This window comes from Arvicanthis niloticus, chromosome 1 (assembly GCF_011762505.2).
Source record: "Arvicanthis niloticus isolate mArvNil1 chromosome 1, mArvNil1.pat.X, whole genome shotgun sequence".
Lineage (NCBI taxonomy): Eukaryota > Metazoa > Chordata > Mammalia > Rodentia > Muridae > Arvicanthis > Arvicanthis niloticus.
Genome location: NC_047658.1, coordinates 131,824,455 through 131,844,927, shown reverse-complemented (window position 1 = coordinate 131,844,927; position 20,473 = coordinate 131,824,455). Strand labels below are relative to the sequence as shown.

The 20,473-nt window shown below is 44.0% G+C and overlaps 1 protein-coding gene across 5 annotated transcripts in view; it reads left to right on the top strand.

The window, feature by feature from the left end:
• Positions 1 to 20,473, top strand: part of Tjp2 (tight junction protein 2) — a 132,468-nt gene that overhangs the window by 13,444 nt on the left and 98,551 nt on the right. Inside the window, exon 1 of one of the 5 annotated variants that reach the window (XM_034505119.2) lies at positions 16,124 to 16,485. The exons of 3 other annotated variants lie outside the window; for them this stretch is intronic. In XM_034505119.2, the coding sequence (XP_034361010.1) occupies positions 16,343 to 16,485 (143 nt within the window). In that variant the 5' untranslated portion in view covers positions 16,124 to 16,342. Of the gene's footprint in view, positions 1 to 16,123; positions 16,486 to 20,473 lie in introns of those variants that run through there. One more of the 5 variants, XM_034505109.2, reaches the window with a different exon arrangement.

Genomic DNA, 20,473 nt, shown 5'->3' with positions numbered 1-20,473 from the left:
CTTGGAACTCACTCTGTAGACCAGGCTGGCCTCAAACTCAGAGATCCTGCCTCTGCCTCCCAAGTGCTGGGATTAAAGGTGTGCACCACCACTGCCTGGCTGTTTTGTTTTTAAAATATATTTTTATAAGATTTATTTTCTGTTTGACTATGTGTCCGATGAGACCAGAAGAGGGCGTCAGATCCCCTGGTACTGTAGATTCAGTTGTGAGCTGACTGACTGGGTTCTCCTGGGAACCGAACTTAGAGAGTTCTGCACTTAACCTCTGAGCTCCAAACCCTTACTTTTATTTTAATGTGCATTGTGAGGGTCTGGTAGCGTGCCATCCACAGTTATAAGGAAGTTTGTATAGTTTAGGAAATTGTAATAGTGATGAGTTGTTTTCATTTGTTAAAAGGTCCAGCTCGGGACCTTTTCCGTGAGAACATAAAAGTGAGCAGGTCTCAGAAGTCATTGTGATAGATCAAGAATGTGACACAGCAGACAGGGGAGGGCAACGGTGCTGGGCATTTTAATAAATAACGGCCTAGTGGCAGACCCTTCATCCCGGCTCCTTCTTTTCTTCCTTAAGACTCATGACTGATTGTGTTGAGACTTTCATCTGAAGGAGGTAAGCACACGGAGGAAGGAGTTTACAGCTTCCTTTGATTGAAAAGCCCCTTTGAAATTGTTGACAATAACTCAGCCAAGATCTAGCAAGAAAGTCCATCCGTTCCCCCGCTCCACCCCGCTTCAGGAGATTCCTGCATTCACAGAGTTCCAAACCGCTAATTCGTTTTACTTCTAGCAAGGCCAAGTGGAGCGGAGTTTCCCTCTTTTCTCAGAATGTCTTTTGAAATACGCTGTAGTTTCACGTTTTATTTAGTGACAAATGCTGTTTTGTTTGCAGTTCACAGAGAGGGGGTAAAATCTTTAGGAAACAACTGAGGAATAATTTTATTAAAAATGAAAACCAATATAAATCAGTGTTTTATATTGGAATATGTAGGTTTAGGCACCTGTAGTGGTTCTGTTATATAAACAGGTTTAGGACTTAACTTGGATAAATGTACATGCACACACACTTGAATGGACATTCAAACTAAGATACTGTTTTAAACTTTATCATTTTATTAATTTTTATGTATGGGCCTTTTGCCCACGTATATGTCTGTGCACCACACCAATTTAGTGCCCTCAGAGGTCAGAAAAGGGCATGTGGTGCACAGACATTAAATTTGAACAAAACACCCATACAGAAGATTGAAAAAAATCAGTCTGAGTTTGTTAATTCTAATCAGTACCTTTCTTCTTTTTCTTTCCTTCATTTTTTCAAGACAGGGTCTCTCTCTATAACTCTGGCTGTCCTGGGACTCAATTCTATAGACCAGGCTGGTGTTGAACTCATAGATAGATATCCTCCTGCCTCTGCTTCCCAAGTGCTGGGGTTAAAGGCATCTAATCCACCACCTTGCTGGGGCCCCTCTTTCTTTTTCTAAATGGGTGCCTCTTGATACTGGTCTAAATGGAAATTTGAAATACTGGTTTCTCCATAGGAAAGATTAAGGTATTTAACTTCGATTTAGTGTTAGTAAACACTTGGATCGTTGTAAACCAGATATTTCTGAATATATTGCGATCCAGTCTTCACAATAACCTCAGAGGTCTCTCCAGCTCCTCCCTGCAAACCCCCTCCAGCCCTCCCTCCAGCCGGCTCTCCAGTCCTCCAGCCCTCCTCCTCCCTCCAGTATCCCTTCTCTCATTTAACAGAACAGAAATCGAGGTCACCCTGATCTCCTTGCTTGAAACCATGGCTCCTCTCGTCATCCGTCAGTATCAAATCAGGAGTGCTTGGTTGCCTGTTCCCACTCCCTGCCAAGAAGCTAGATACCCATTCGTTCTTCATTTGAATCTTCTGGAATATCAGGTTCTGCACTTTGAATGCCCCGAAGTCAATGAAAAGAAACGAACCAAAAAAGAAGTAAATGCCAAAGGAGCAGAAGGTTCTTTGGTTGGTGCTTCAGACCCCTGATGACAGCTTATGCTTGGCTTGACTGTGGTGTTAGTGTAGTCAGACTAGCGCCTGGCAAGCCAACTCTGGAACACTTTTATTACTCACATGGACGGATAATGTTATTCTTGCATGCCAACCTGAATGTACTGTCTGGTGCTCTAAAATGCAGTCTATCGGCACATAGCTGGGTGTGGCGGCACATGTCCATCTATGAGAGTATACTTACATCCCTCTCCAGATGGGCGGGAGGATGGAGACGTCTACGTAGCAGAGCTGACTTTACTTCCCTCGCAATCAACAGGAGCATATATCACACACTCAGAGCTGCTGCAAGCTTGTGTGTAAAATTAGAGGAATAATTATCTCCTTTCAGGATTGTGGCGAGGCCTCAAAAAATTCTTGTGTGTAGAAGTGCTTGTAAACTGTAAAATGGTAACAAAAGCTGCCTCTCTCCCCGTTGGGGGGAATTTATAATGCAAAGGGGATAGAAAAAGCCACCCAGCTGCCTACCACTCCGTAATTTATCTAACACTTTTCCGTTAACAAGTCTGTAATTCTTTCTGTAGATTTAAGCCAATTAAAAAGCAAATTTTTTTTTCCCACAAAATATGAAGCTGGGTATGGTGGCATCTGCCTTTAATCCCAGCAAAAGGCAGGCAGATCTCTGAGTTTGAGACTAACCTTGTCTACACAGGACCTAGCATACACAGTGAGACCCTGCTGAAAGAAAAGAAACACAAAAAAATCAAATTTATTGTGATTATTTATTTACTATCCAATTCAACTGTTACAATGCAGAATTCAGTGCGTACTCATTGTGTGACTATCACAATGATGATCAACTTTAGAGCTCTTTTAAAAGAAGATTTATTTGTTATGTATACAATGTTCTGCTTGTATGTATGCCTGCACATCAGAAGAGGGCACCAGATCTCATTATACATTGTGAGCCTCCACGTGGTTGCTGGGAATTGAACTCAGAACCTCTGGGAGAGCAGCCAGTGCTCTTAATCTCTGAGCCATCTCTCCAGTCCCATTTTTTAGAACATTTTGTTTGCCTAAAAAGAACACTTTTTCTCTAAGACCTACTTGTTGCCTGGCATGACTCAGTTTCCCTCCCCAAATGTCCCAAGGGTGATCATTGGTCTCTGTCTTAGTTAGGGTTTCTATTGCTGAGATGAAACACACCATGATCAAAAGCTAGCTGGGGAGGAAAGCCTTTATTTGACTTCCACTTCCATATCACTGTTCATCACTGAAGGAAGTCAGGACAGGAACTTAACAGGGCAGAGACCTGGAGGGAGGAGCTGAAGTAGAGGTCCTGGAGTGGGTGCTGCTTACTGGCTTTATTATAGAACCCAGGACCAGCCCAGGATGGCCCCACCCACAATGGGCTGGGCCTTCCCCCGTTAATAATAATGATTATTATTTAGGAAAATACCCACAGGCCTATAGCATCATTGAGGCATTTTGTCTACTGAGGCTTCTTCCTTTCCAGTGGTTCTAGCTTGTGTCAAGTTGACACAAAATTAGACAGGGCAGTCTTTCTGTTCATAGACTGATCTATTTCAGGCATTTTCTTTTTTTCTTTCTTTTTTAACAATTTATTTATTTATTTATTTATTTATTATATGTAAGTACACTGTCGCTGTCTTCAGACACCCCATAAGAGGGCATCAGATCTCATTACGGATGGTTTTGAGCCACCATATGGTTGCTGGGATTTGAACTCATGACCTGCGGAAGAGCAGTCAGTGCTCTTAACCGCTGAGCCATCTCACCAGCCCCAGGCATTTTCTAATTTATAATTTGTTTTAGTTTTTTTTTTTTTTTTTTTTTTTTAAGACAGGAATTCTCTGTGTAGGCCTGCTGTCCTAGAACTTGATCTGTAGACTAAGCTGGCCTGAACTCACAGAAATCCACCTGCCTCTCCTTCCCAGTGCTGGGATTAAAGGCATATGCCACCACTGTGTGGCCCTGTTTGTTTGTTTGTTTGTTTTTGAGGGTGGGTCTCACTATGTAGACCAGTCTGATCTTGAACTTTTAGCAATCTTCCTGCCTCTGCCTCCCAAGTGCTGGGGTTACAGTCGGGAGCCACCACCCGTGACTATCAAGCGTTCTTTATAAATGAGATTACACACCAGGTAGACCTTCATGTTGGCTTCTTTAACTTCGACCTCAGTTTTCAAGATTCATTGTGTCCCTCCCATTTGGTAGAGCTGGAGAAGGAGGTGAGAGCTTTACCATGCTAATCAGTGCTCTACCAGTGAGTTACATACCTGACCCCGACTTGATTTCCTTTTGTTGATGATTAATGATCATCATTTTGATATCCATTCATCTACGTGTTGGCTAGTGTGAATAACGGTACTGTGAACATTCATGTAGATGCTTTTGTATGAACATACATTCTTGTTCTTCTTGGGTCTACTCCTAGAGGTGGAACGTCTGTGGCCAGTCTGTTGAAATCGGGATCTGCTGAACTGGTTTCCACAGCGGCTGCATGGTTCTGTAGGCATCAGCCATGTAAGCTGAGTCTGCTCTTCACATCTTCATCTGCTTGAATTGCTATGATTTTATGTAATTTGTGTGTGTGTGTGTGTGTATATGTGTGTATATATACACACACACACATATGTGTGTGTGGTGTACACATGGGGCTGGGGTTGAGTTCAGGTGTCTTCCTCTGTTACGTTCCATCTTGCTTTTTAAAAAATTCATTTATTTTTATTTTATGTATACTATTTTATGCAAACACTACTTTATGAGTGTTTTGCCAAAATGTAAAGGCATTCTGTATACAGTGCCCTTGGAGGCCAGAAAAGTGTGTTGGATCCCTTGGAACTGGAATTACATATGGTTTCAAGCTGCCGTGTGTGTGCTGGAAACTGAAACTGGGTCCTCTGAAAGAATAGCAAGTGTTCTCAACCTCAGCCGCCATCTCTCCAAATGCCCCTCCATAGCGCGTCCCCCCCTCCCCCCCAAATAGAGTCTTTCCTATATCTGGAACTCAGAGATTCAACTAAACTTGATGTCAGCAATCTACCTGCATCTGCATTACCCAGGCCTGAGGTTACAGACAGACACCACCTTGCCTGGGTTGTGTATGGGGTCCTGGGGAATCCAAACTCAGGTCCTCATTTCTGTGCAGCAAGCTTGTTGACGGAGCCATCTCCTCTGCCACCATGTTCTGGGTTTTTAATTTGAGCTTTCTAACTTGGCATGGAGTGGTGCTGATTTGTATTTTTCTGATAGCTGATAATGATACTTAGTATCTTTTAAAATGTTTGTTTGTTTCTTTGTTTTTCGGGTTAGGGTAACTCTCTTATGTAGCCCTGGCTGTCCTGGAATCTTGCTATGTTAACCAGTCTATCCTTGAACTCACAGAGCTCAGTCTCCTCTCCCTCCATGTGCCCACTTTATTAAATTGTTCTTGAGACAGAAACTCCTGTAGCTAAGGTTGGCCTCTAACTCATATTTAGCTAAGAAGGACTTTGATCTTCTGACCCTTCTGCCTCCACCTCCCCATGTTGGGATTCCTGGCATGTTTTATGGGGTACATGCCTAGATCCTGGAGTGCTGGAGGTTGAACTCCAGGCTTTCTGTGCGTATCCATCCAGACAAGGTACTCCAGTAAATTATATGTCCGCCACACGTGTGCTTCTAGGACCGATTTTTCTTGGCATGTTTTCCCCTTGAAAATTAGACACAGAGGAAAATCTACTTTGAAGTAGATTCCCCGTTGAAGCGTAAGTTGAACTTTTTGTTCTTCTGGAATGTATTTTGTTTTGTTTAGCGTTTGATTTGCATCAGGACTTGATGTAGTTCCTGATCTTCCAAAAGGTTTGACTGAAAAATCAGAAAGTGCACAGAGCATCTGTGCAGTGTGTATTTGCACAGGTAAGCAAGGACTGATTCTATGGGCTGACTTCATGCCTTTAAAAACAATGTCCTCCTGTCCTAGTTAGGGTGACTATTGCTGAGACGATGACCAGAAGCAAGTTGGGGAAAAAAGGGTTTGTTCAGCTTACATTTCCATATCACAGTTTACCATTAAAGGACATCGAGACAGGAATCAAGCAGGGCAGCAATTCAAACAGGGCAGGAGCCTGGAGGCAGGAGCTGATGCAGAGGCCATGCTGTAAGTCAGTAAGAGGGATGCTGCTTACTGACTTGTTCCTCATGGCTTGCTCAGTCTGCAACCCAGGACCACCAGCCCAGGGATGGCACCACTCACAATGGGCTTGCCCCCCCCCCATAAATTACTAATTAAGAAAGTGTTCTACAGGCTTGCCCACATCCCAGTCTTATAGAGACATTTGCTCAATTGAGAGTCCGTCCTCTCAAATGACTTTAATTTGTGTCAAGTTAACGTCCAGTATAACACCCATCCAAATGTTAATGACATTATAAGTGGTGATTATTTAAAAGTTCTTACTGATTAGCATCCATCAATTCTACTTTTTTTTTTTTTTTTAAAGATTTTATTTCTTTTATGTATATGAGTTCGCTGTAGCTGTCTTCAGACACACCAGAAGAGGGAGTGGGATCCCATTACAGATGGTTGTGAGCCATTATGGAGTTGCTGGGAATTGAACTCAGGACCTCAGGAAGAAGAGTCAGTGCTCTTAACAGCTAAACCATTTCTCCAGCCCCTGTCAACTCTACTTAATAAAATATCCAGTGAAGCTGGAGCTGAGTGGTAGCATGTGTGCCTAGCGTGTGTGCCTAGTGTGTGTGTCTAGCGTGTGTGTCTAGCGTGTGTGTCTAGTGTGTGTGTCTAGTGTGTGTGTCTAGCGTGTGTGCCTAGCGTGTGTGCTTAGCATGCTCAAGGCCTTGAGTTTTCCTCAGCACCGAAGTTGAGTTTGCTGATGGATAGTTCCAACCCTGCCCTTGGAAGGGTGAGGCTGGAGGATGGAAAGTTCAAGGGCCAGCCTGGGCTCCAGGATGCGATTCTATCTCAAGCAAAACAAAACAAAGCCAACACCAAAAGTAAATAACCTATACACTGTTATACTTTAAAATCCTGTTAATACAATTTATTGAAGGATATCTAGCATCAGGTTCCCCTAGAAGAGGAGTTTGTATATTTGTTATTTTCCAAGCTTCCTGTCAGGATTTCTTTCTTTTTTTTTTTTTTTTTTTTGGTTTTTCGAGACAGGGTTTATCTGTGTAGCCCTGGCTGTCCTGGAGCTCACTCTGTAGACCAGGCTGGCCTCGAACTCAGAAATCCGCCTGCCTCTGCCTCCCAAGTGCTGGGATTAAGGGCGTGCGCCACCACCGCCCGGCCAGGATTTCTTCTCTGCTGTGTGGAAGATTAATTATCTTCTTGTTGTCTAATCTAATCAAAAGTCATTATTGGATTTCTTAGTTGCCCGTTATGTTTTATGGGGGCTTAGTTTATCAAAGTCAAGTTTTAGACTCCTATTATGAGAGAATGCTAGGAGCCTCAAGAGAAACAGAGAAATGAGCTGTATTTAGTACAAGAAAGTTATTTCCTGTTGAGCACTGCTTGAGACAATGGTGGCTGGCTGGTCTGTGGAGGGTAGGGCAAGGAATTCTCAAACATTAGTGTATATCCGCACCACAGGAGAGCTGAGTAAAACTTGGGCCTCTGACCTTTCCGCTGGAAGCCTCTCTGAGGGAGTCTGAGGATGGATGTCTCTAACAAGGCCCTGCTCAGAGCAGATGGTGCTGACAAGGCAGGGGGAGCTTCTAGGCTGAAAGCCGGTGGTTTGTGGGTATTTGACAGCAGGGCTGGAGTGTGTGAGGTGGGAAGGCCAGAGCAGGGCTGGGCTCCTGGCATGCAGGTGTTTGGTAGAGTCGTGGATGTGATGGGGTTAGGGCACAACCAGGAGCTAACAATTGACTTGCAGGGATACTGTAGGGAGTAGGGAGAGTGCAGACTGGAAGGAAAGCAGGAGCTTCCAAGGGATTAGAGGTAGCTGACAGAGGGTGGGGTCATAACCAGAGCAGTCAGGACCTACTAGCTCCCCCTAAAAAAGGAAAGTGAGGACCTGGGAGGTACTGGGTTCATGGGAGGGTCTGAGCTGCCATCAGGGGCCAGGTTAGGTGTATCTTGGTGGAAGGCACAGTTTGCCAAGGGTCCAGCTGTGCAGCTTACAGTCTCAGGATGGGTGTGTCTTTTATGATATAAGGACCTTTTGTCCTTCAAGCCACAGTCCCTAGACTTAGTATCAACTCCTCTCTTTTTTCCACCTAGCATTGCTAATTGGCATAGAGCCAAGGTGAATGCTGGGATTCCTTTGTGCACATAGTGTCTACATCACTAAAACTCACTCCCCTCCTTGCCCATACAGTTAATAGCTTTAAAGATTTGTGCAGCGCTGGGCCCAGTGTTCTTAGCATAACTGGATGTAAGCCGATTCTGAGAGCAGGTGCTGACACATGCAAGTGTTTATGACAGTCCTCATCATGAAGGTCAGAAGGTTTGCCTCAGAAAAGAATTCCCAGCAGGGTGGTGGCCCATCACTCAAAGCCATCAGGCCTCTACCCTTCCAGCGAGGTTCACAACTTCCAGGTCAACATCCTCTCATTTGCTTGTGTATTCCAATTCGAAGGAATGTTTAGTACGTTGAAGATGTAAAAGATTCTCTCAGGTTTGGGGAAGAGGCACTGGTTTGTCCTAAGCACTCTCTTGTCTGGGGAACCTGCTGCCATCAGAGAGTGGTTATTTAATATCTGTGCTTGATAACAGTCTGGTTTTGTCTGGCTGCTGAGCAGGGCCTGAGTAGCTGTGGCATCCTTCAGACCTACCAGTTTGTTCTCCCTCCTACTCAGGCCTCTATGCATTAATTAACACACCCATGCTCCCCATAGGATGTCTGAGGCTCCTGCTTAATGGCCAGGAACAGACAAGGAGGATTTCACAAGCTTCCTTCTGTGGAGTGGTCCCTAAGGCCATAGCCAGCTTTGGTAGGTTCAGGAGGATTCACCAGACTCAGCACATGGCTGTGCTTTCGACTAATTTGTTATAGTTCAAGGACACACATTGAAACCAGCAAGGGGACAGTGAATGGAGCAAAGTCCAGAGAACCCAGGAACCAGCTTACAGTGCCACTGGAGCACCCAGGGGAGTCACAGCAGACATGTTTAATTCCCACAACAACAGTTGTGATCACACGTAGGATACATTACCAACCTGGGAAGGTCCTTGGAGCTGTGTTTCTCAACCTGTGGATCGAGACCTCCTTTGCAGTTGAATGACCCTTTCATGGGGTTGCCCAAGACCATTGAAAAGCACAGCTATAAAGTTTTAAAAAATTAAAAAAGAACAAAAGGGGGGTAGGGGGCTGGAGAGATGGCTCAGCAATTAAGAGCATTGTCTGCTCTTCCAGAGGTCCTCAGTTCAACTCCCAGCAACCACATGGTGGCTCACAACCATCTATAAGGGAGTCTGACGCCCTCTTCTGGCATTCAGATGTATATGCAGCAGGGTGCTCACACAATAAATAAAATTTTAAAAATTAAAAAAGAAAAGCACAGTTATTTACATCGCAATGCATAACAGTAACCAAATTAGTTATGAAGTAGCAACAAAAATAATTTTGTGGTTGTGGGGTCACCACAGCCTGAGGAACTGTGTTAAAGGGCCACAGCGTTAGGGAGGTTGAGAACCAGCGCCTTAGAGACTGAGCACCAGGGATTTTGTTGGAACATCTACTGCCTATCTGTGCCAACCCCCCAAATTCAAATTTCATAAAGGAAATCAGACATTGAGCAGAACCCGTATTTGTATAAGTAGTTTAGAGACAGCAACTTCTGGGACTGGGGAGCAGTCCTTCCTCCTCCCCCTCTCCCTTGTGGAGGCAGGATCTTTCTGGGTAGCTCAGGATGTCCTTAACTTACAGTGTAAGCCAAGCTAGCATCATACTTATGATACCTCATTCATCCAGAGCCGGGCTCCAAAGTGTTGTTCTGGACTGCAGACTGGCTTTTTTAGGGCCACTCTTGCTAGCGGTATCTTCAGAAGGACAACTGGCCTGTCTGTGATGTTAGCTTTTGTGTGTGTAGATAGAAATGAAACTAGTGAAGTTGTTGATGGAGCCCTTGGACTTGAAACGGGGATTTATACAGAGTCCGTGCTGCAGGAGAGGGCAGAAACAAGCGTGTCCTACCTTCATCCTGACTGGCATGGTAGCCTGGATTGCTCACTGCAGAGACATCATGATGGTGATGCCCTCTGGAACACAGTTGAAAGTCCTGTTCGTCCATTGCTTTTTTATTTGTTTTGAAACAATAACTGTAGCCCAAGCTGGCCTGAAAGCAGGCCAGTTTCTCCTCTTTGGCTCCCCACATCCTGGAGTTATAATTGTGAACCACCATGCCCAGCAATAAATTCATTAATTCATTAATTCATTCACTCTTTTCTTTTAAGACACTGTATAGTCCTGGCTGACCTTGAACTCACAGATCTGCCTGCCTCATAAGTGCTGAGATTAAAGGCCCACATCATCACACCCAGTTCATTCTTTTTATTAAGAAAAATATATTGCATGGGTGTTTTGCCTGGATGTATACCTGCGAGCTCCGTGTGTACCTGGTGCCTGAGGAGACCAGAGGAAGGTGTTGGGATCTCCTGCAACTGGAGTTACAGAGGTTTGTGAGCTGCCTCGTGAGTGCTGGGACTGGAACCCAGGTCCTCTGGAAGAGCAGCCAGTGTTCTTTACTGCTGAGCCATCTCTCCAGCCTTCATTCATTCATTCATTCATTCATTCTTAATGTGCTTATTCTTATTGCTGCCTATATAGTTGCTAGGCTAGGCACAGTGCCAGGTAATGGGTGTGCAGCGTTGAGCACCACAGTCTCTGACCTCACGAGACCTATGTTCTAGAGGGAAATTAGTAAGTTCAGTGTCAATCACACTCTCCGAGAGGTCTATTCCAGGGTCCCCAGGGCACACAGGCTTCTGTCAGGAGGACTGGAAGGCTTTAATCAGACTAACCAGGGAAGAAATCACGTCTCCACTATAACCTGGGAGGCCTCTTTCAAGTTCCTTATTTACACCAGCGCCTTTCTTCCTTGAAAGACCTGGGGGCATTTATAGCCACCTCCGAAGACTATTTTGAGAAGTAAACAGGAGAGTGTAACTAGAATGGTTATGTTGGTGACTGTCACAAGGGAAATGTTCACTAAACGATGGTTTAGTGACAGCTAGCCAAGGGAGAAGCTGTGTCTGTCAGAGGCTGTCATCTGCTCTGCCCTTGCTCTGAGTAGCCCAGTCAGGATTCATGGGTTGCCCAAGCCCTAGCCCCGGTTCACAGGCTCACACACAGTATATCTGTGTTTTGAAACAGGGTCTTCCTGTTATATAGTCCTGAAACTTGCTACGTAGACCAGGCTGGCCTTGAACTCGACAAGATTGTCTACTTCTGAGCCGGATTCAAACCCAGCCATCTCCTTCTAGATTTCAAGGGTCTAACTTTTCTGCTGCCTTAATCAGGGAGAAAGCTTAAGTATTAGTTTCTGTCATTTTATATGCTGGTTTCTAAGAAATGAGATGTGTCACACCCCTTTTCAGGTCCTTTCAGAATGCTCAAGTAGACAATCTATAAGAATACCATTCTTTCTAGGCTGGTCTGGAACTCATTTTGTAGCTGACTATGACTCTGACCTCTGGCCCTCCTGCTCCTACCTCTCTCGTGCTTGGGTTTATGAAGTGATGTGGTCTGAATATAGAGCTTCACACATGGTCAATAAGCACTGTGCCAACTTAGCTGTGTCTGCAGCCAAACAAAAACAAAACCCGTTGCTCTCTCTCTCTCTCTCTCTCTCTCTCTCTCTCTCTCTCTCTCTCTGTGTGTGTGTGTGTGTGTGTGTATGTGTGCTACAGCCTTCATGTAGAGGTCAGAGAATAATTTAGAGTCAGTTCTCTTTCCTGGGTGGGCCCTGCAAGTTGAATTCAAGTTATCAGATGGAGAAGGCAAAAAAGAGCCCCTTGCTTAGTCTTTAGCCTCCGGCCACTGGTGGCTGTGTCTCCTCACTTTGATGCCTTCTCCACTGGGACTTGGGGCAGACTGTCTTTGTCCTTCAATTCAGAGAGTGTATGCTCCTAATTATATTTTTCCCAGTGTAAATGGCTAAGCTTTTCTTGCCTATAACTAGCCCCTGTGGTGTTCTGAATCTGGGGTCAGGCCTAGTCCCTCCTGTGATCCCAGGCAAGAGCCATCCCTGAGTCCCACTACTCTAGGCTCACTGTAGATACAGGGTAAGCACATTGTGTCTGCCAGTTGTCACCGCTTCTCAAGTAAGGTATTGGAAGCTTTCTAATTCCTATAAATGAGAGCACTTGCGTGGTTCGCAAATTCATTTTGGATTTAAAATATTTAGTACAGAGGTCCTGAATCTGGAATGGTCATAGGGAGGGCTCCTTACGGCTGGCAGACACAAGCTGGGGGTACCTCCATTCTCCATGGCAGGCATAGGACTTTCTCCTTGGGGGGGTTCTGCTACCCTGGGACTCCCAGACAACCTGATTTTCACTTTGCCTAATTTTCACAGAAAGACTACCCTGCCTTGGGCTCTCTAGATTCTTAACTTGATGTTGGGGGAAGTTGTAGCTGCAGGTGAGAAGTGCATAAAGAGGACCCTGTTCTTGACAGCTGGAGAATGAGAACTGAGGGCATGCTCTCCTGTACCCCAGGCTGTGTAGCCAAGAATGACCTGAAACTTCTGATCCTCCTGCTTCCACCTCCTGATTGCTAGGGTTGTAGATGTGTGCTCAAAACCCAGTTTGTGCCATGTCAGGAATTGAACCCAGGACTTTGTGCATGCTAGTCAAGTGCTCTACCAACTGAGCTATATTCCCAGCCAGTTTTCCTCCTCTAGCTCGGTGAACTTCTGTGCAGTTACAACAGCCATTCTGAAGCACTGGAGCTTCAAGTAAGGTTTTTGTTTGCTTGCTTTAGGTTACTTTAAAGCACAAGTTGTAGGTGGAAAGAATTTCTAGAACTCAAAGTCTGACACCTTTAATCCCAGCACTGAGGACCCATAAGCATCTCTGAGTTTGAGGCTGGTCTGGTCTACAGAGCCCAGGATAACCAGGGCTACACAGAAACACCGCCACCCCCCCCCCCCGCCCTCTCTTAAAAAGGAATTTCTAGAACTCGAAGGAAATAGGGAATTAGTTGCATGAATACGTATTTCTAAAGAACCTTCAGAATGCTAAAGGACACATTACATACAGAAGGGATATTTTGTCCAGATTAAGTTTTTCTATATTACTGTCTGTATTGCAAAGGAATTCACACAAAGATAACAGTATAAGAAATGAATAAATACATCAGAAAGCTGAATAATCTAATTTGTAAGAGCAAAGTCAATTCCCTACTGTATTTTCTAACGCATAATTATTTTCCTAATGAAAAATCCAAGTTTAATTTTGTGTGAGGTCATCGTAGATAAAAAATCATTTTGTGCTGGGCAGTGGTGGCGCACGCCTTTAATCCCAGCACTTGGGAGGCAGAGGCAGGCAGATTTCTGAGTTCGAGGCCAGCCTGGTCTACAGAGTGAGTTCCAGGACAGCCAAAGCTACACAAAGAAACCCTGTCTCAAAAAACAAAACAAAACAAAACACCCAAAAAACAACAAAACAAAACAAAACAAAACAAAACAAAAAACCCAAAAAACATTTTGTAAGAGCTCTGGGTTAAATGTTGGGATAAAAAAAAAAAAAAATTCCAGAAGCAAATGACAGGACAACATGCCACTTATAAGCCATTTTGGCATTTCACTGTAGTAAAACAGTAAAACATGGGTAACAAGTTCAACTTGATTTCTCCCCCCTCTCCTCCCCAAGTGGTTAACTCAGGCCTCTTATTTGGGAGGGTTACATAGTAATTTTTATCACACTCATTAGAAACACAATTTGTTAGAACAAAGTCTGTTGCAAAAGTGTAATTACATCTTCCTGTGTAGTTAAATGAGGGCTGAATGGAACTTTTTCCAGGGGCGGCAGCTATAGCTTGCCAAGTTCAAGTTCACCCTGTAAAAGAATTCTTGTGACTAACTGGTGCTACTTGTTTGCAAAACAGCCAGTGGGTGTAAAATCCATGAACGCTATGGAAATGAACTATTTCAATACCAAATGGGTTGCCTCTTGTTTTCTGCTCCATTTTCTGTGATGTGGTCAGATGATGTTAATTGCTTAACCAGACAGAGTGAAGGGAGCACTTGGTCTTTTATAGTTGTTAGGAGAAATCATATCTTCTATGTCTTCAGTCTTCTGACCGTTAAAAATGGGAAAAGTATGGCTGGAGAGATGGCTCAGCAGTTAAGAGCACTGACTGCCCAAGAGTTCAATTCCCAGCAACCATATGGTGGTTCACAGCCATCTGTAATGGGATCTGATGCCCTCTTCTGGTGTGTCTGAAGACAGCTTCAGTGTACTCATACATATAAAATAAACAAACAAATCTTTTTTTTTTTTTTAAATGGGATAAATAGACCAGACATGGCAGCCCATATCTTTAATCCCAACTCTTGGAAGGCAGAGGCATGCAGATTTCTGTGAGTTCCAGGCCAGCCTGATCTCCAAGTTCCAGGACAGCCAAAACTATATAGTGAGACCCTGTCAGGGAGTGTGTGTGTGTATAATATATGTTCTCAGGGTAAATATTATGAATAAATAAATAAACACTCGTTTTGACTCTTTTATTTATTCTTTGACAATCTAATGCATATATACATTGTATTTTAACCCTATCCACCCCTAACTTCTACCCCCTTCAGTTGCTCCCCAACAAAGCTTCTCCTACCTTTACTTCTTTTTCTCTGTAACCTATGGGTCATGTTAGTGCTACTCTTGGAATGGTGACTGATACTCGACTCGTGAAAGTCAGCCTGCTAGCTTTAACGCAAGTCTAACGGCGGAGTCTCCTGGGATGGCGGTTGTCTTACACATAGCTGAATCTAGAAGCCCAAAGGATGCCGTTTCTTTTGATGTTTTTCTCAACATCTTGCCTTTATGAGGTAGGACGTGTGACTGCTAACAGTCTCCCTGCCAGCTTTTTTACTGACTCCAATGCAAGAAGGCAGCCCCTCCCCCCTTTTTAAGATTTATTTACTTTCTTCTGAGTGTATGAGTGTTTTGATCATATGTAAATGTGGACCACTTGCACACACGCATGCTGGGTACTCATGGAGGTTACAAGAAGGAACCATGTCCCCTGGAACTGTAACCAAGAGCCACCATATAGGTATTGAGATTCAAACCCAGGTCCCCTGCAAGAGCCACAAGTGCTCTTAACCACTTGAGCCGTCTCCCCAGTCTTGGCATTCCTCTTTTAAAGTCATATTCATCTCAGAGAAGACTGATTCAGGTCCAGATCATGTCTACCATGAGCCATAAGGTAGTTAGATGGGGTCCACTTTATCACGTGAGCAGAGAGTGAGGAAGGTCCTTCAAAGGGGGAGTCTTACAAAAAGGAGGAGAGATGGTTCTAAGAATCTCTAGTCCAGATATTTTCATTTGAACGGGGCTCGCCCATCTTGGGTTTTATGATAGTTCAAAAAGATACTAAGGAGGAATAGACAAGATGTGGTGCACAGGCCTGTAATCCCATCACTTAGGAAGCTGAGCTGGAAGAATCCCCATGAGTCTGAGGCCAGCCTGGGCTACCTAGTGAGACCTTGTCTCAAAACAAACTAGTAATCACAAAATAAAAAGTCTGAAAATACCATGATGACACCTTATTTACAAATAAATGTATGTTAGTTTTTTAAATGAAAAAGATAAAAATATTCATTCAGTTAAAAAAAAAAAAAAACAATTGTTTGCAATTAATTAGACTTTGCTGTTGACCTAAGCAAGCTGTTCATAGCAGAGGTGTATTGCTATAAAATGGCAGATGGAATTCCTTCCTCATTTGCTAAAGTACAGCTTTCCGGGGATGAGAGGGGGGGCGGAGATTTGCAGAAAGAGCAAATCTGTTTCTGATTTTAATGCATCCAAAGGCAAGTAGGCTTTTGACCAATTACTACCAGGTCCTGAGATCAATCACCTCACATACGCCATTAGTACGTGAAGGATTAGTGGCCTCAAAGATTTATGTGCGGATTAATCGGGGAGTGTACATTAGATGCTGTGTTTAGAGCCACCCTCACCCCCGCAGAGCATTTCTGTTAGTGCTTTTTGCAGATTCTTTAGCTCTACCTAACACTGACGTCGTGGGATCTGAAAGACCTCTTTCCATCCTCCCTGGCTTGGTTTCCCCTCACCCCTCAGCCCTACCCTCGATGATTGGACAGGCCCAGCTAAGGAGACACAGAGCACAGGAAAGCAAGGAGCAGTGGCATCTAGTTGCTCTAGTTGAACAGTGACCAAAATTTATGGGACTGTGTACCGAGAGAGACAAGATGAGATACAAGAAATACATAGCTATTCTGGAAGCGGCCGTGGGTATTACCCCACTTAACAAAAGAGAGCTTCTACCCGAGAGCCGGAGACACGTAAACCTTTGGCAGCACCCTGGGTAAGCAGAGAAGGCCCGAGCTTCTCTCCTAATGATGGAAACCAGTTTTGGCTGTGTGTGGAGAGAGAGAGAGAGAGAGAGAGAGAGAGAGAGAGAGAGAGTTCTCGTGGGGATGACAGCATTGAGTTCAGCACCGAGAATGTTTTTTTTTTCTTCTTCCTTGATGTGTATAGTGCTCTCAAACAGATTTCAAACTATCAAAAGCAGACAACTGAAGACCCGAGAAGATGAAGTATTGGGCGTGTTAAGAACCTCTTTTACTACTTAGCTTTTTAATGTTCTAAGTGTGTGTGCCTTGGGGCATCCTTGCCATACCTAACACATGTAGAGGTCAGAAGACAACCGTCATGAGTACACTCTTCCTTACTGCCCTTACATGGGTGCTGGGCATTTGCCAGGCTCCCATGGCAAACCCTTACCTGCTGAGCCACCTCCCCAGTCCTGTTTTTGAAAACAAATACAAAATAGTCTACATACCTAGCAATGCTTACGAATAAGGACAGTGTTCATATCCATCCCTCTTTCTTGTTTGTACAGTGCAAATGTTTTTCATTTTGGTGTATTGTATGTCAGCAGTTATGGGCTGTATTCTAACACCTGGTTAGAAGGATGGTGAGGGCAGTCTTAGCACTGGTGTGTGTGTGGTGTGCGTGTGCAAGTATGTGTGCATTGCAGGGATATTTGGCCTAGTCTCCCTGTTCCCATTCTTTGTAAGCCCACTGATTGGCCATGCTGGAGAAAGCTGAGTTCTTTCTGCAGGGTCTTGGGTCTCAGTGCAAACATTTCTAAGGTCCTTCTTCCGTTTCTTCGCACGATGAACAGCTGTCGCCTGCAGGTGCCTGCAGAGTAGACAGTCATTTTAGGGTCCTGGATTTTATTTTTTAAGCTGCATGAGTTACACAGCAGCAGCCACCAGCCCACGTGGGGTATCGTTAACAAGTGGGATTTCTCCTTAAAAATTAAAATCACCAGCTTCAGTATACATTCACTAAGGAAGACATAGAAAATACAGAAACACGAGTGGATTATTTATAGTTTCATTTCCTGAAGAGAATCTCTAGAATCATGAAAGTCAGTGCTTCTCAGCATAGGAAGAGGAAAAGAATTTTGCTGTCTACTCCTGGGGGATGCTTTGTACAGTGTTGGGGGCATTTTTGGTTGTTAGAATTCAAGGTTGGTGCTGGCACTGAGTGGAAAAAGACCAGGGTATCCCTGGCTCCTACCATGCATAGCACAACACTCCACACACCGTGACCAGCTTCATATGCTCTCAAGACATTTGGTTCAAGTAGATTTTCTGTCTGTAAAGGGAGGTTTTTATTAGACAGATTTTCCCCACTTCAGTAATTCAGGTCTGCTATTGAATTTGGAGACATTACTATTTATTATTATATCATGTACTTCCATTTTTTTTTTTTTTTCCTAAAGTGTGGCGAGGTCGTGCTGTAATGAAAAACAGATTTTTGTTGTTGTTTCTTTTTTTATGTTTGAGACAGGATCCCTTTATGTAGCCTGACTGTCTAAGAACTAACTATGTAGTTCAGGCTACCCTCAAACTCATACATGTCTATATGCCCCAGCCTCCTGAGTACTGGGATATAAGGCATATACTATCACATTTAGCATCTTTTTTTTTTTTTTTTTTTTAGATTTCTTTTTATGCCAGGTGATGGTGGCTCACACCTTTAATCCTAGTGGGAGACAGAGGCAGGAAGACCTCTGTGAGTTTGAGGACTGCCTGGTTTACAGAGCTAGTTCCAAAGTAGGCAGGGCTATTCCAAGAAACCTTGTCTTGAAGAACCAAACCAATATTATATATATGTATTTGTTTTCTTCCTGACCAAATGTAACCTTACTGGAGTTCTATAAAATTTATTTTCTTTAATTTTTAAAAAGTATTTGTATGTGTGTGTGTGTGTGTGTGTGTGTGTGTTTTGCCTGTGTGTATTTCTATATATCATAGGCATGCCTGGTACCCATAGAGGCCAGAAGAGGATGTTGTACTCCAAGAAGAAGTGGATTCACAGAGAGTTGTGAGCCACATGTTGGTGCTAGAAATTGAACTTGGATCCTCTGGAAGGGCAGCCAGTGTTTCTAACCACTGAGCTATCTCTTCGGTCCTGAAGTTATTATTAATTTTTAATTGAAAAATTAAAATATAATTACTTCATTCTCCTCCTTCCCTTAACTATATTGTGTGTGTGTGGTATGTGCATGTGGTTCCAGTTGTCCTTGGAGGTCAGAGGCATTGGATCCCCCTGCAACTGGAGATGCAGGCTGATGTGAGCCACCTGAGATGCATGCTGGGAATGGAACTTGGGCCTTCCATCCAAAAGAGGAGTACTTTCTCTTAACCACTGAGCCAGTTCTCCAGCCCACAAACTGATTCTTGAGGGAGCCTCTGAGTGTGGCCACACTGAATGAAGCTTAGACTGTGGTCTAAGAGGAGCAGACATATAGAGCTGGTGGGATCTTATGATGGGGAGGCCATAGGTTTTTCCCTTGGCACATAGATGCCAGGTGTTGGGGGCGACTGGAGAGTGTGGCTGTCAAGGACCATGAGGACAAGTTTGGGAATGCTTGTTTTGAATCCAGAGTCAGGGAATTGGGAGCTCTGACATGTGGTCTGTGACATGTGTTTTCCGTTTCTGAATTCTAATTTAGTCTTCACTTGTTAGAGCATGAAATAGCTTCATTGGAATCATCATTACAGAAGGAGGGCTTGGTCCTCAGACACAAGCTGGATGCCTTTACTATCTGGTCCAGGACGGTTTGTGATGCTGTTCGTCCCTAAACTGGCAGCTTAGTAGGTTGTTTAGAGATTCCCAGCAAGTGGGATGAATAAGTCCCATAAGGAGAATCATTTCTGTCTCATCCTTGTCTCCCTAAATGATGCGAAACCATTCATTGCAAACTGATCCTTCATAAAGAAAGTTCCACTCTGGTTTTCATCTTTTGCTTTTGAGCAGAACAGTCCTGCAGGCCTGCTGCCTGCATTATCTGAAGGACCGACATGCTCCTCCCCAGGATGAGTCCTCATTGCTTTGGATTCACCCCAACGGGATGTAGCTTTCCTGATCTCCACACAGCTTTATTGAAACCAGACTTTCATCTTACACTAAGCTTAGTTAGTGTCCACTCCTTTCTGGGTATCCTAAGAGGGTTGATTTCCTGTCTACGTGTTAATTGATTTTGGTTAATCTTTATGTGTATTGGCGTTTTGTCTGCATATGTGTCTGCACCACACTGTGTAGCCCACACTGGGCTTGAACTCTTGACAGTCTTCCTTCTTCAACCTGTGATTCTGCATTTGCCACACCCTCAAAGATGATGCTGAGGAACCAGATGCTGACATGGGTTTGGTCCATGGGCCACACAGGAGGCAGCATCCCCTCGCTGTCTGCCTCGAGACCTTGTGCTTTTTATCCTGCTGGCTTTTCATCCTAATTCCTTCTCTCCCCAAAGCTGTTCAAGATCTCAGAGGTAGGATGGTAGATTGTTGGCTGCACAGGTAAAATTTCCCATGAACATATCCCATGAACTGGGTGTGCTGGTGTGTGGAGGCAGGAGGATCATTATTCTAAAAAGCTACAGAGTAAGTTTGAGGCCAGCCTGGACTACATGAGATTGTCTCCAAATTTAAAAAAAAGAAAGAAAGGAAGGAAGAAAAAGGAAAAAAAAGTAAGTTAAATCCAGGATGTTATAGATAAATAAACAAACAAAAAGTATGTTAAAAAGCAAGATGTTTTACCAAAAGAAATTGTTTAGAACTGATACCTGCATAAAAAAAAAAATCTCACATTCAGGCCAAAGGCGTAACCAAGCACATCTTGATTTGCTTGCGGTTTATTTATCTTTGGAAGTAATAATAGAAACTACGAATGGGCTGGGCCCGATCTGCTGCTTGCTTTGTAGGAAGTCCAGTTGACCCCGGGTTAGCCTCAGCCTACATTTCCTGCTGATCCTTGGAGAGGGGAAATAGGCCTTG